Raw genomic sequence first — 14154 nt, 5'->3', positions numbered from 1 at the left:
AAGTACTGCTGAAGCCTAACTTGTAGGATTTTGAGCCTTACCTTGCTAGCATGTGAAATGAGTGCAATTGTACAGTGGTTTGAACATTTTTTGGCATTACCTTTCTTTAAGATTGGAAGGAAAACTGGCCTTTTCCAGTTCTGTGGCTACTGCTGAGTTTTCCAAAAATGCTAGCATATTGAGTGCAGCACTTAAACAGCATCATCTTTTAGGATTTGCAAGAACTCAACTGGAATTTCATCATCTCCACTAGCTTTGTTTATAGTGATGCTTCCTGGGACCCACTTGACTTTGCACTCCAGGATGTCTGCTGCTAGGTGAGTGATCACAGCATCATGGTCATCTGGGTCATTAAGACCTTTTTTGTATAGTTCTGTGTATTCTTGCCACCTCTTCTTAGTATCTTCTGCTTCTGTTAGGTCCTTGCTGTTTCTGTCCTGTATTGTGCCCATCTTTGCATGAAATGTTCCCTTGGTATCCCTAATTTTTTGAAGAGCTCTCTAGTCTTTCCCATTCTGTTTTTTTTTTTTTTTTTCTCTCTCTCTTTCTTTACATTTTTCAATTTGGAAGGCTTTCTTATCTCTTCTTGCTGTTCTTTGGAATTCTGCATTCAGTTGGGTATATCTTTCCTTTTCTCCTTTGCTTTTCACTTCTCTTTTCCTCAGCTATTTGTAAGGCTTCCTCAGACAACCATTTTGCCTTTTTGCAGTTCCTTTTTCTTGGGGATGATTTTGATCACTGTCTTCTGTACGATGTTATGAACCTCCACCCATAGTTCTTCAGGCACTCTGTCTATAGATCTAATCCCTTGAATCCATTTCTCACTTCCACTGTCTAATCATAAGGGATTTGTTGTAGGTCATACCTGAATGGCCTAGTAGTTTTACCTACTTTCTTCAATTTAAGTCTGAATTTGGCAATAAAGAGTTCATGATCTGAGCCACAGTCAGCTCCTGGTCTTGTTTTTCCTGACAGTATAGAGCTTCTCCATCTTTGGCTGCAAAGAGTATGATCAATCTGATTTCAGTATTGATTATCTGGTGATGTCCATGTGTAGATCTTCTCTTGTTTTGTTGGAAGAGGGTGTTTACTATGACCAGTGTGTTCTCTTGGCAAAACTCTGTTAGCCTTTGCCCTGCTTTGTTTTTTACTCCAAGGTCAAACTTGTTACTCCAGGTATCTCTTGACTTCCTACTGTTGCATTCCAGTCCCCTATGATGAAAAGGGCTTCTTTTTTTGGTGTTAGTTCTAGAAGGTCTTGTAGGTTTTCATAGAACCGTTCAACTTTATCTTCTCAGCATTAGTGGTTGGGCCATATCTTGGATTATGGTGACACTGAATGGTTTGCCTTGGCAATGAACCAAGATCATTCTGTTGTTTTTGAGACTGCACCCAAGTACTACATTTTGGACTCTTTGTTGACAAGAGGGCTGCTTCAGTTTGTCTAAGGGATTCTTGCCTTAGACATATCTTAGTAATATATCTTATTACTTATATCTTAGTAATAGATATAATGATCTTGTGAATTAAATTTGCAAGTTTCCATCCATTTTAGTTCATTGATTCCTAATATCTCACATTGACTCTTGTGGTGGTTGACAGTGGGCCTGGTTGACCACTTCCAATTTACGTTGATTCATGGACCTAACTTTCCAGTCCTATGCAATATTGTTCTTTACAGCATCGGATTTTACATTCACCACCAGATACATCCACAACTGGGTGTCATTTCCTCTTTGGTTCAGCCTCTTCATTCCTTCTGTAGCTGTTTCTTTGCTCTTCCCCAGTAGCATATTGGACATCTACTGACCTAGGAAGTTCATCTTTCAGTCTCATATCTTTTTGCCTTTTCATACTGTTCATAGGGTTCTCAAGGAAAGAAGGCTGAAATGGTTTGCCATTTCCTTCTCAAGGGGACCACATTTTGTCAGAAATCTCCACCTTTCCAAAGATGGTGTAGTAGCAGGATGTGCCCTCATCCTCTCCTATGAGTGTTTTTGGAGTCTCTGGCAGAGGCATGGGTCAACAGTGGCCTGCTGCGGGGTCAGGGACACTGACAGCAGCCATCCTGGGAAGGCATGGCATGCTGGCATAAGTCCTTTTGGAAGTGGTTGCATGATTGCCTGCATTTTTCACTAACCATTATTCCAGCTTCTAAATCTTTTTTGCTATTTCTTATCTGTTTTCATACATATGTACTGAATTCTTAATTTTGGTAATTATATTTGTTTCAGTCTTAAAATTGACATTCAACTCTTTATAGAATCTAGTTCTCTCATTGTGTCATTTATTTACTTGAACATATCATAGTTACTTTATTTTTTTTTAATTTTATTTTATTTTTAAACTTTACATAACTGTATTAGTTTTGCCAAATATCAAAATGAATCCACCACAGGTATACATGTGTTCCCCATCCCGAACCCCCCTCCCTCCTCCCTCCCCATTCCATCCCTCTGGGTCGTCCCAGTGCACCAGCCCCAAGCATCCAGTATCGTGCATCGAACCTGGACTGGCAACTCGTTCATAGTTACTTTAAAATCCATGTCCAACAATTCCAATAGGTGGATCACATATGTATTTGTTTCTTTTTGTTGTTTGTTTTTGGTCATTTGGTCTTGTCTCTTGGCTTATCTGGTCATTTTTGAGGGAATACTGGACAATCAATATATGTAAAATAGTGCAGACATGTTGGATGATATTATGTTCCTCTCGAGAGGATATGATTTTTTTTCTGGCTGGTAGTAGTTGCAGATCACCTTAATACAGTTAGGACTGAGCTAGGTTTCTGAGGACTGGTCTGTTTCGTTTGCAGTATTTCCAGTGTTCAGGGTATTCTGCTGAAGACTTTAGTTGTTTACCTAGACCCCTCCTCAGCTTTGTGAATCTGCTGAAAGCTCTGCCTCTTAGCAGCTACTTTCTCCTGAATGTCTTGCCCCTGAGCTTCTTAGGATTCAGCAAGTGCCTTAGGTAAAAACCCATTCAGAATGTCAGACTTACTTTTGTTTTGTTCCCTTTTCTCTGGAGAATTTGCCCCTTGAGTCCTGGCTGCCTTTGTAGCTCTAGGATTTTGCTTTCCAAACCCAGTTAAACTGTTGCAAGCTCTGGCCACAACACTCTGCTTCTGCCGGTGCCCCAGAGGAAAATGCAGTGGGAAGTGCTCCCCTCCATGTATTCCCCTTCTTTTAGGTTCTGGCCCCTCAAGTGCTGCCTACCTTTGTTCACCTTGACTGATCTCTGATATCTTCAGAGAATTGTTTTAAAAAACTTACTCACACTTTACATTGTTTAAAGTTTGCAGTGTTCTCTGTACAACTGTTGAAGGCGGGTGATTTAGTGAGGTATATAAACTTACTTCATCACAGTTGAAAGTGTGTGTTAGTTGCTCAGTCGTGTCCGACTCTTTGTGACCTCATGAACTGTAGCCCGCCAGGCTTCTCCATCCATGGGATTTTCCAGCCAAGAATACTGGAGTGGGTTGCTATTTCCTTCTCCAGGGGGACCTTCCTGAGCCAGAGATCGAACCCCAGTCTCCCACATTGCAAGCAGATGCTTTACCATCTGAGCTAACAGGGAATCCCATCACAGTTGAAAGCTGAGGTCTCAGTCTTGAGTTTTTATGTCATGATCACATTTTCCCCCTAGATATTCTATTTGGTTGTTTTTCAAATCAGCATCATCTCTTTTTTTGGATAGTATTCTGTTTCTGTTTCATGTTTTCTATTCTTTATTGTTTTAATCATTTGAAATACATTCATTTTACAGTTTGTATCCTATTAAGTTACCTGAAATTCTCAGGGGTTTAATTTTATTATATATTATCTGCTGACTCAGTTTGCATTTGCTTCTGCCAGATGCCCCAAGAGATTATTAACAGCAGAGAACCAACTTTTATGTTAATTTCTTGGGTTGGGATGTCTTAAAGCCATAGAGCCATAGAGCATATTTGAATTCCAAATGTAAGTGAGCAGACACATGGTTAAAGAATATGAAGGGAGATTTTTTTTCTCCACTCAAAGTTCAGATCTGTACAGATAAGCTTATGATTTTGTTTACTTGTGAATGAATGTTTCCTGGATTATATTTTCTCTTAAGATATGGACCACATATGGGATTCTGAGTTTATACATTTCTGTTAGTTCCAACTCTCCACATTACATGGGCTCAATCAAGGTCTTGGCTCCTGTGGGTTCTGAGTTCTTTGGGCTGCTGAGAAATCAGCACCTATTGCTCCCTCTGATTTTCAGTTTTCTTTGTGCCTAATCCCCAAGGATTTGCCTCATTTTCTTTTGGACTCAGCTGTTTATATATGAAGACACTCATATACTTTATTCAGCATTTTTAGGTGTTTTTTAGACAAAGGTTTTCTAGTTGTCTGGTTTTCATAATTTCAGAAGTGAAATTTTCACTGACATAATTTACATTGCTTGTTTACTTAAATGTTATCTATTATTAAATACCAGCATCAACATTTTTCCCACATGTATATAAAATGTGAACAATTGGATTATAATACTTAATATATATAGTATATTATGAATATATAAGATATATATACCATGTAATACATTATATATGGTATATAATAGATTATAAAGCTTTATGATAACTGCTCTGTGAACTGGGTATAAAAACATGATAAAATCTGGCCTATTGAAATAGTTGGAAGTACATTACACTTGTTTCAGCTACATGTTTCCCTGTATCTGTTTTGAAACTGATTTTCTCAGTGAGATTAAACAATGTTGTGGCTTTGAAGCTTTCAAACATTGAAAGATATATCTCTGGGAATGTATATTTATGTGTGAATTACTTCACATTAATTCATATATGTTACTTATATTTGGATTTTAAAATTTTATATTTGCATTAATTTGAATATCCTTTTATTCCTTCTGTAGGAAGATACTTCATCGAGATTTGAAATCAAAGAATATATTTCTGAAAAATAATAAACTTAAAATTGGTAAGATTTTAAAATATGTATTCCATGAAAGAGTGTATTCTAGATTTTATTATTATCTATCAAATTACAATATAAAGTAACTAAAAGTGGTAGAATAATCATTGGTTTATTCAAACTTCTTAAATTTTTGTGCTTGATTGGTTGTGCCCAACAACAACAACAGCAAAAAGACCAATTGTTTCTGATTATCTGATAGAAACTGAGGTATAAAACATTTGCTATTTATTAGTAGATCCAACAAATGTCTTTTGAGTTCCTATTCCATGGCAAGCACTAACCATTAACAAATGATTAGACTTGTTTTACTAGTTTGATTACTATAGGTTTCCTACTCCCGCATTTATTTTATCATAAGCAATTAGGAGTTATCACAGATTATTAAAGTGTTGATATAGCGAGTTCTCCTTTAGAACTGTATCTATACTCCTAACAGTTACAGAATTGTTTGATCTTCATGTAAGATGTTCTTAGAGGGGAAGACATAAAACCATCGACAAATTAAGCAATTCTACTGAAACTGGTGGATTCAAGTTTTTATACTCATGTTCTTGAAAAGTCTCAGGTTTTTTATTTAAATTTTCTTCTTTATTGTAAATGAAGAACAAATTCCCCCCCTCACTCAGATAAAATTGCAAATCATATATTCAGTGCTTCCAGAATCATTCTGTTTGTTGTTACTCAGACTTGAAATATCTTTTTGTTTCAAGTTGTTGGTTTTCCCTAATACCAGGAAAAAAAGCAGTTTGAGCTTACATAATTCACTTTCCTATCATCAAACTCTTCTTTCTCCTATAAGGCTTTTATTTTTAAAGCTTTTCACCAATATTATATAATTTAAAATGTATAACTTTTTTCTTCAACATGGTATGAATGATTGTGTATTAAAATTGTCAAATTAGACACACTGTTGTTAATTTCCAGTACAGTACTGGTTTTCATGTTTTAAGTATTCATAGAAGTTAATTATTATTTCAAGGGGATTTTGGAGTTTCTCGACTCCTAATGGGATCCTGTGATCTAGCCACCACTTTAACTGGAACTCCCCATTATATGAGCCCGGAGGCTCTGAAACACCAAGGCTACGACACAAAGTCGGATATCTGGTGAGTGGGCATGGGCCAGTCCAGGCGCCTTATTCATTTTGCTACCTTGAGATATAGTGCATTTTGTTTTTAGGCTCATTTACTTACTACATCCACTCATTTGTCCTTGTTAAATATTAGCTATTCTGTGAATAGTGTAAAGAACATCTTTTAGGTTGGAAATGTGATACATTCATTAAATTGATTTCAAAAATTCTCTTTATTCATAGATTAACTGGTTGATTTAGATTTTTTCTTCTTGAACCACAAGGGAAAGTTCCTGATGTATCATAAACATTAAATTTTGATACATTTCTGCTAGCCTATTACATAAAGCATTTGTAATTCTAATCACTCTGCTTTATTTTTTTTAAGATTAACTTCCACCTCTGTGGGGAATATGTAGCTTTCTTTTATTTGTTGTCTTCTTATTGCCTTTAAGAATATTTACTAAAAGTATTAGCTTTAAGGATAATTAAATTTTAAAAATTCTGGGTTTTCAGTGATAGCTACATCTGAGATTTCTTTGAGCTCTGTTCCAAAAGAATTTCTCCGTCCTCATCATGGAACCAGATTAAATCTCAGTACAAGAAACCAAGTGGAAAATTGTATTCTGTTGTTAGCAATAGATCCTATTTGGGAAAATTTCCTTTCCTTTGAAGAGGAATCTTATATAATTTTCAACTTGTTAAGGGTTGAAAGGACAATTTAGCTGAGAGCTTGTTAATTAAGTAAATAATTATTGTATGCAAATCAACTAAAGTAGTTCAGAGCTATCAGCAGTGTTAAAGACTGTGCCTGCTTCATTCTTCTAAAGAAGATAAAGTAGAAAGTTACCTTTTCTCTGGTAGGGAAAAGTAAGCACAATAGGGATTATGTGTTGGGATTTTCATCAGGGTTATTACTCCTTTTTTGTTCTTACCTCTCCCAAATGGGAGAGAACACTGTTACAATTAGATCTACCTAGGGCAGATCCCCATCCATCCTGCCCTTTTAGTCACTCTTGAGATTATGCATTTCTAGGTTCTTCAGTGGTTTTTTTTTTTTTTTTTTTTTCATTGTTAACTGTTTTCTGCCCTGGTGGTCTTTCCCAATTCACCTATTATCTTTCCTCAATCCCCTCCTTTCCTGATTCCCTCCAAAAACCAAAACCAGATAAAAACCCACAAAGATATGTTATGAATGAATTTTTTAAAATTTTGCTTTATTGAACATCTCTTTGCCCATGACTGTGTAATAGCCCTTAGGGTGTAAAATCAAAGGTGATAGGATTCCTGTTCCTCAGGAGAAATTTTCTTGCTCTTTTTGATGTAATTTTCTCCAGTTAGAGAAAAATCAATATTGAGCTTTGGAATGAATTCAAGATACATATCTAAATTTCTCTTCACATTTATTATTATTATGGTCAGTTAAAAATAGACAAATATAAAATTTATTCATGATTATAGTTACATGGTATCTCAGGAAGATATTACATCATGTCATTTGAATGGAGAACAGATTTGTTTTATGCAGCTCATTATTTAAGTCTTTAGAATTACGTATAGCAGGAAAACTGTATGTAATTTTTGATTCCTTTTGACAAGAATCTGTATTTGCTTGCCAAATCAGATGGATGTCACCTAGAAAACCGAGTGTATGGAACCCACTTTTGTTTCAGTTGTGTCTCCATTAAACTTTTTTTTTAAAAAACTGCTCCTCATGTTGTATAAAGAATCATAGGAATATCAGACAGTTTTGCTATAATATCTTAGGCTTACAAAAATGATATCTGACTCAGGCAAAACTTTAAAAAGCTAACACCTCCCAAATATAGAAATGTAGGAGAAGGTCAACTCTCCTTGCAAAGATTACTAACTACTCAGCAAATTCTAGCTAAGGATTCATTATCATCCTGACTTCAAATAACCACCATATTATGAATTTATTGATTACTTTGGTTGTATCTGAATCAAATGGGCTTATCTAGTAATGAAATGTCTATTGCTAAACCTAAAGTGGAAAGAATAACAGAGAATTATAAATTATAGTGAAGGATATATAAGTGTGATGAGTAATCTTTGGGAAACACTCCTAGAAAATTTAGATTGAATGAGGTTGAGAATTTTTCCACTGAATCTCAGTTTGTAGCATCTGTTTACTGTTGGATATTTTCTTAGGATTGGAAACACTTATGAATAATTGACAAGTGTTTAGATTCAGCGCTAATGACTGTACATATTTATTTATAATGCTTAAAGAATTGTTATTACTATAATGCTATTATTTTCATTTGTTAATGCTTGCCCATATGTAACATTATCCTTCTTTTGCAATCTGCCTAAACCTTTTGGGATTCATTTATTTACAGCCACCAAGTACAGGAAGTCTCTTTCTTAAAAGAGAGTCAGGTTACAAAAGTTTATGAACCGTTTTTTAGAAAGTTAGGATAATTAGGTTCACTGAGGGCAATACTTTGAACATGACTGATTTATAAGCTATTATTGAACATTTTTCCCCCACAGGAAAAATATACATGAGTTGGGTTCATAGACTAGCTCTTTAAATTGGTTTAAACTATGGATAGTGGTAGCAATTTAGTCGTTAAATTGTGTCCAACTCTTGCAAGCCCCATGGACTATAGACCATTAGGCCTCTCTGTCCATGGGATTTTCCAGGCAAGAATACTGGAATGGGCTGACATTTCCTTTTCCATGGGATCTTCCTGACCCAGGATTGAACCCACATCTCCTGCATTGCAGGCAGATTCTTTACTGCTGAGTCACCAGGGAAGCTGTTAGAATGTGTTGTTTTTGTAGGAGAAACAAATGAAGGACAATGATCATACTATTGGAATAAGGTACTAAAATTAAGCAGAAAGGAAACAGACTATCCATTGTTGGCCTTATTTGTCATGTTGTGAGAGGTCAACCAGATAGCCATACATTCTTTGGGTAATTGAAATCGAAGTTATGATTGTAGGGATGTAGGGGTGTCAGAGCATAATGGGGTACTCTCAAAGTTTTGTTCAGGGGTCTGATCTGATAGTTGGCTGGGTGGAGGACACTGGAGGAGTCTAGTTCACATTCAACATTAGAGTCAGGCTTAGTGATCTTGGACAGAAATGTTAGACAAGGCTTAGCTTCAGATGGAAGATGATAGAGAGGAACCAATGCCTGTCTGCCCTGCCAAGACTAAGTATCTTCACAGAAGAACATTCCTATAGTCAACAGGGGAAGTGGGGAGGGAGGATTTAGGAAAGGGAGAAATAGGCAAACCTGACAGCACATTCTGTAGCTGATGTGGGGCCTCCAAGTGGTTGGCAGCCAGCAGCACCATCAGCTGCCTCTCCAGGAGGAAGCTCTGGGGCAGAGAGCCCATTTCGCTCACGTGCTATGGTCTGGTCACTTCTTGTTTGGATTCAGAGCAGGTTGTTGGGCAGCTTAACCTTCTTGGGGAATGATCCTTCTTGGTGAGTGAGCACACCATGTGGTTCACTCAGCAGAAGCTGAGTAGGGGAACACTTCAGTTAGAGGCAGTATATTTGAGTATTAATATAGTTTTTCAATGATGAGCATGCAATGACTGATACAAACTCTGCAGATAATGTCAGTCTAGCCTGGTGGATTTTTTTAAGAGCTTAATACAACAGCAACAAAAGAACCAGGAATAGCTACCCTCTGTAGAGTGCTTTCTCTATGATTGACATTTAATGTACTAAGTGCTTCATGTAGTACCTATCTAAGTGTATTTGTTTCTACAAAAAAAAAAATCACACTATGTATAATTTTATAAACTGCTTTTTCTCACTCAGCAAATTGTTGCTCTGTATCAACAAAATATGTCTATGTATCATCTAGATGTTTGCATAATATTCTATCCCTGATTACAATAGTTTTTTCAATCAAGGCCTTAATGATTTCTCTGAAGATTTTTTCTTTTTCTTTCTGCATTTTTACCCTGATGAATCTCAGTGTAGCTTTGCATTTATCCTACCTGGGGTTACTGAGATTCTTGGACATGTAAATGAACTTATTTCAGAATGGATGCATGCATATATATGGCTGAGTCCCTTTGCTCTTCACCTGAAACTATCACAACATTTTTGCTGGCTAGAAAGCAAACAAACAGAAAACATTTCATCAAACATCATCAGATTTGGAAAAGGAAGCTTTCAGCTCTTCTTTTTTTGAATATTTTTTCTCCTCCTTTCCCTCTTAGCTGTCTTTCTGTTCTTCCCACTATGTGTATGCTGGTGTGTTTCTGGGTTTCCTACCTGCTCTGATAATTTTTCTTCATTTTGCTCTCTATTCTTCAGATTGCATAATATTTTTCAGTCTATCTTGATTCTTTCTTTTGCAACTTAAAATCTACTGTTGAGCCCCTCTGGAGAATTTTTTGTTTTAGTTATTGTACTTTTCAACTCTATAATTTCCATTTGATTTTTAAAATAATTTGTCTGTCTTCAGTGATAAAACATGGTCCAGTGGAGAAGGGAATGGCAAACCACTTCACTATTCCTGCCTTGAGAACCCCATGAGCAGTATGAAAAGGCAAAATGATATGATACTGAAAGATGAACTCCCCATGTCAGTAGGTGCCCTATATATGCTACTGGAGAAGGGTGGAGAAATAACCCCAGAAAGAATGAAGAGACAGAGCCAAAGTGAAAACAATGCACAGTTGTGAATGTGACTGGTGATCGAAGTAAAGTCCGATGTTGCAAACAACAGTATTGCATAAATGGAACCTGGAAATTAGGTCCATGTATCAAGGTAAATTGGAAGTGGTTAACCAGGAGATGGCAAAAGTGAATATCAACATTTTAGGAATCAGTGAACTAAAATGGACAGGAATTGGTGAATTTAATTCAGATGGCCATTATATCTACTACTGTGGGCAAGAATCCCTTAGAAGAAATGGGGTAGCCATCATAGTCAACAAAAGAGTCTGAAATGCAGTACTTGGGTGCAATCTCAAAAGTGACAGAATGATCTCTATTCGTTTCCAAGGCAAACCACTCAATATCACAGTAATCCAAGTCTATGCCCCAACCAGTAATGCTGAAGAAGCTGAAGTTGAATGGTTCTGTGAAGACCAACAAGGCCTTATAGAACTAACACCAAAAAAGATGTCCTTTTCATCATAGGGGACTGGAATGCAAAAATAGGAAGTCAAGAGATATCTAGAGTAACAGGCAAGTTTGCCCTTGGAATACAAAATGAAGCAGGGCAAAGATTGACAGAGTTTTGCCAAGAGAACACACTAGTCATAGAAAATACCCTCTTCCAACAACATGAGATGACTGTACACATGGATATCACCAGATGGTCAATACTGAAATCAGATTGATTGTATTCTTTGCAGCCAAAAATGGAGAAGCTCTATACAGTCAGCAAAAGAAAGACTGGCAGCTGACTGTTGCTCAGATCATGAGCTCCTTATTGCCAAATTCAGACTTAAACTGAAGAAAGTACCTTTCAAATATGACTTATATCAAATCCCTTATGATTATACAGTGGAAGTGACAAATAGATTCAAGGGATTAGATTTGATAGACAGAATGCCTGAAGAACTATGGACAGAGACTAGTGACTTTGTACAAGAGGGAGTGATCAAGATCATCCCCAGGCAAAGAAATGCAAAAAGGCAAAATGGTTGTCTAAGGAGGCCTTACAAATAGCTGAGAAAAGAAGAGAATCTAAAGGCAAAGGAGAAAGGAAAGATAGGCCCATCTGAATGTAAAGTTCCAAAGAATAGCAAGGAAAGATAAGAAAGCCTTCCGAAGTGATCAATGCAAAGAAATAGAGGAACCCAGAGGGATGGGATGGGGAGGGAGGTGGGAGGGGGGTTCAGGATGGAGAACACATGTACACCTATGGCAGATTCATGTTAATGTATGACAAAACCAGTACAATATTGTAAAGTAGTCTCCAAAAAAATAAATTAATTAATTAATTAAAAAAAAAAAGAAATAGAGGAAAACAGTAGAATGGGAAAGACTAGAGATCTCTTTAAGAAAATTAGAGATACCAAAGGAACATTTCATGCAAAGGTGGAAACAATAAAGGGCAGAAATGGTATAGATCTAACAGAAGCAGAAGATATTAAGAGGTGGCAAGTATATACAGAAGAACTATACAGAAAAGATCTTCATGACCCAGATAACCATGATGGTGTGATCACTTATTTAGCATCAGGCATCCTAGAGTGGGAAGTCAAGTGGGCCTTAAAGCATCACTACAAACAAAGGTAGTGGAGGTGATGGAATTCCAACTGATCTATTTCAAATCCTAAAAGATGATGATGTGAAAGTGCTGCACTCAATATGCCAGCAAATTTGGAAAACTCAGCAGTGGCCACAGAACTGGAAAAGGTCAGTTTTCATTCCAATCCCAAAGAAAAACAATGCCAAACAATGTTCAAACTACCGCACAATTGCACTCACTTCACATGCTAGCAAAGTAATGCTTAAAATTCTCCAAGCCAGGCTTCAACAGTATCTGAACCAAGATCTTCCAGATGTTCAAGCTGGTTTTAGAAAAGGCAGAAGACTGAGAGATCAAATTGCCAACATCTGTTGGATCATTGAAAAAGCAAAAGAGTTCTAGAAAATCATCTATTTTTGCTTTATTGGCTACACCAAAGCCTTTGATTGTATAGATCACAACAAACTGTGGAAAATTCTTCAAGAGATGGGAATACCAGACCACCTTACCTTCCTCTTGAGAAATCTGTATGCAGGTTTAGAAGCAACAGTTAGAACTGGACTTGGAACAATAGACTGGTTCCAAATCAGGTTTTGGAACCAATCAGGTTTTAGAACCAAACCGGTTCCAATCACCTTTTTTATTTAACTTCTATGCAGAGTACACTATACAAAATGCAGGGGTGGATGAAGCACAAGCTAGAATTAAGATTGCCAGGAGAAATACCAATAACCTCAGATATGCAAATGACACCACCTTTATGGAAGAAGGAAGAACTAAAGAGCCTGTTGATGAAAGTGAAAGAGGAGAGTGAAAAGGCTTGCTTAAAACTCAACACTCAGATAATGAAGATCATGGCCTCCGGTCCCATCACTTCATGGCAAATAGAGTGAGAGACTTAATTCTTTTCGTCTCCAAAATCATGGCAGATGGTGACTGCACCCATGAAATTAAAAGACTTGCTCCTTGGAAGAAGACCTGTGATTAACCTAGACAGCATATTAAAAAGCAGAGACATTACCATCTAATCAAAGCTAAGGTTTTTCCAGTAGTCATATACGCATGTGATAGTTGGACCATAAGGAAAGCTGAGTGCTGAAGAACTGATGCTTTTAAACTGTAGTGTTGGATAAGACTCTTGAGAGTCCTTTGGACTGCAAGGAGACCCAACCAGTCAATCATAAAGGAAATCAATCCTGAATATTCATTGGAAGGACTGATGCTAAACCTGAAGCGCCAATACTTTGGCCACCTGATGCAAAGAGCCAACTTATTAGAAAAGTCCTTGATGCTGGGAAAGATTGAAGGCAGGAGGAGAAGAGGACGACAGAGGATGAGATGGTTGGATGGCATCACTGACTTGATGGACATGAGTTTTAGCAAGGTCCAGGAGTTGGTGATGGACAAGGAAGACTTGATGGACATGAGTTTTAGCAAGGTCCAGGAGTTGGTGATGGACAAGGAAGCCTGGCGTGCTGTGGTCCATGTAGTCACCAAGAGTCGGACATGACTGAGCAACTGAACTGAACTGAACTGATAATCTCCATTTCGTATGACATTTTAATCATACTTTATTCCTTTAAATACTGTTTCCTTTAGTTCATTGAACATATTTGAAATGGCTACTAGAAAATCCTGTGTGTTAAGTCTGACATCTGGGCTCTGTTGGGTAGTTCATCTTGCCTGCTGTTTTTCTCCTATATGGATCATTCTTTCCTGTTTCTTTGCATGTTTCATAACTTGTGAAAACTGGACATTTTAATTTTTAAATTTATTTTTATTCATGATCAATTGGGATTTATTCTAGGATTGCAAGAATTGTTCAACATCCACAAAGTAGTCAATGTGAAACACTGCATTTCCAAAATAAGGATAAAAATCATATAATCATCTCAATAGATGCAGAAAAATGCACTTG

General features: G+C 36.9%; 1 protein-coding gene across 20 annotated transcripts in view; it reads left to right on the top strand.

Annotated features, from left to right (window-relative positions):
* NEK11 (NIMA related kinase 11) overlaps nt 1-14154 on the top strand; it is a 267287-nt gene that overhangs the window by 84755 nt on the left and 168378 nt on the right. For all 20 annotated transcript variants that reach the window (XM_044947220.2, XM_025291957.3, XM_025291948.3 and 17 more), the window contains 2 exons: nt 4902-4966; nt 5943-6069. In XM_044947220.2, coding sequence (XP_044803155.2) covers nt 4902-4966; nt 5943-6069 — 192 coding nt within the window. The remainder of the gene's footprint in view (nt 1-4901; nt 4967-5942; nt 6070-14154) is intronic.

Source organism: Bubalus bubalis, chromosome 1, assembly GCF_019923935.1.
Source record: "Bubalus bubalis isolate 160015118507 breed Murrah chromosome 1, NDDB_SH_1, whole genome shotgun sequence".
NCBI classification, from domain to species: domain Eukaryota; kingdom Metazoa; phylum Chordata; class Mammalia; order Artiodactyla; family Bovidae; genus Bubalus; species Bubalus bubalis.
This window is presented reverse-complemented; position numbering and strand designations above follow the sequence as displayed.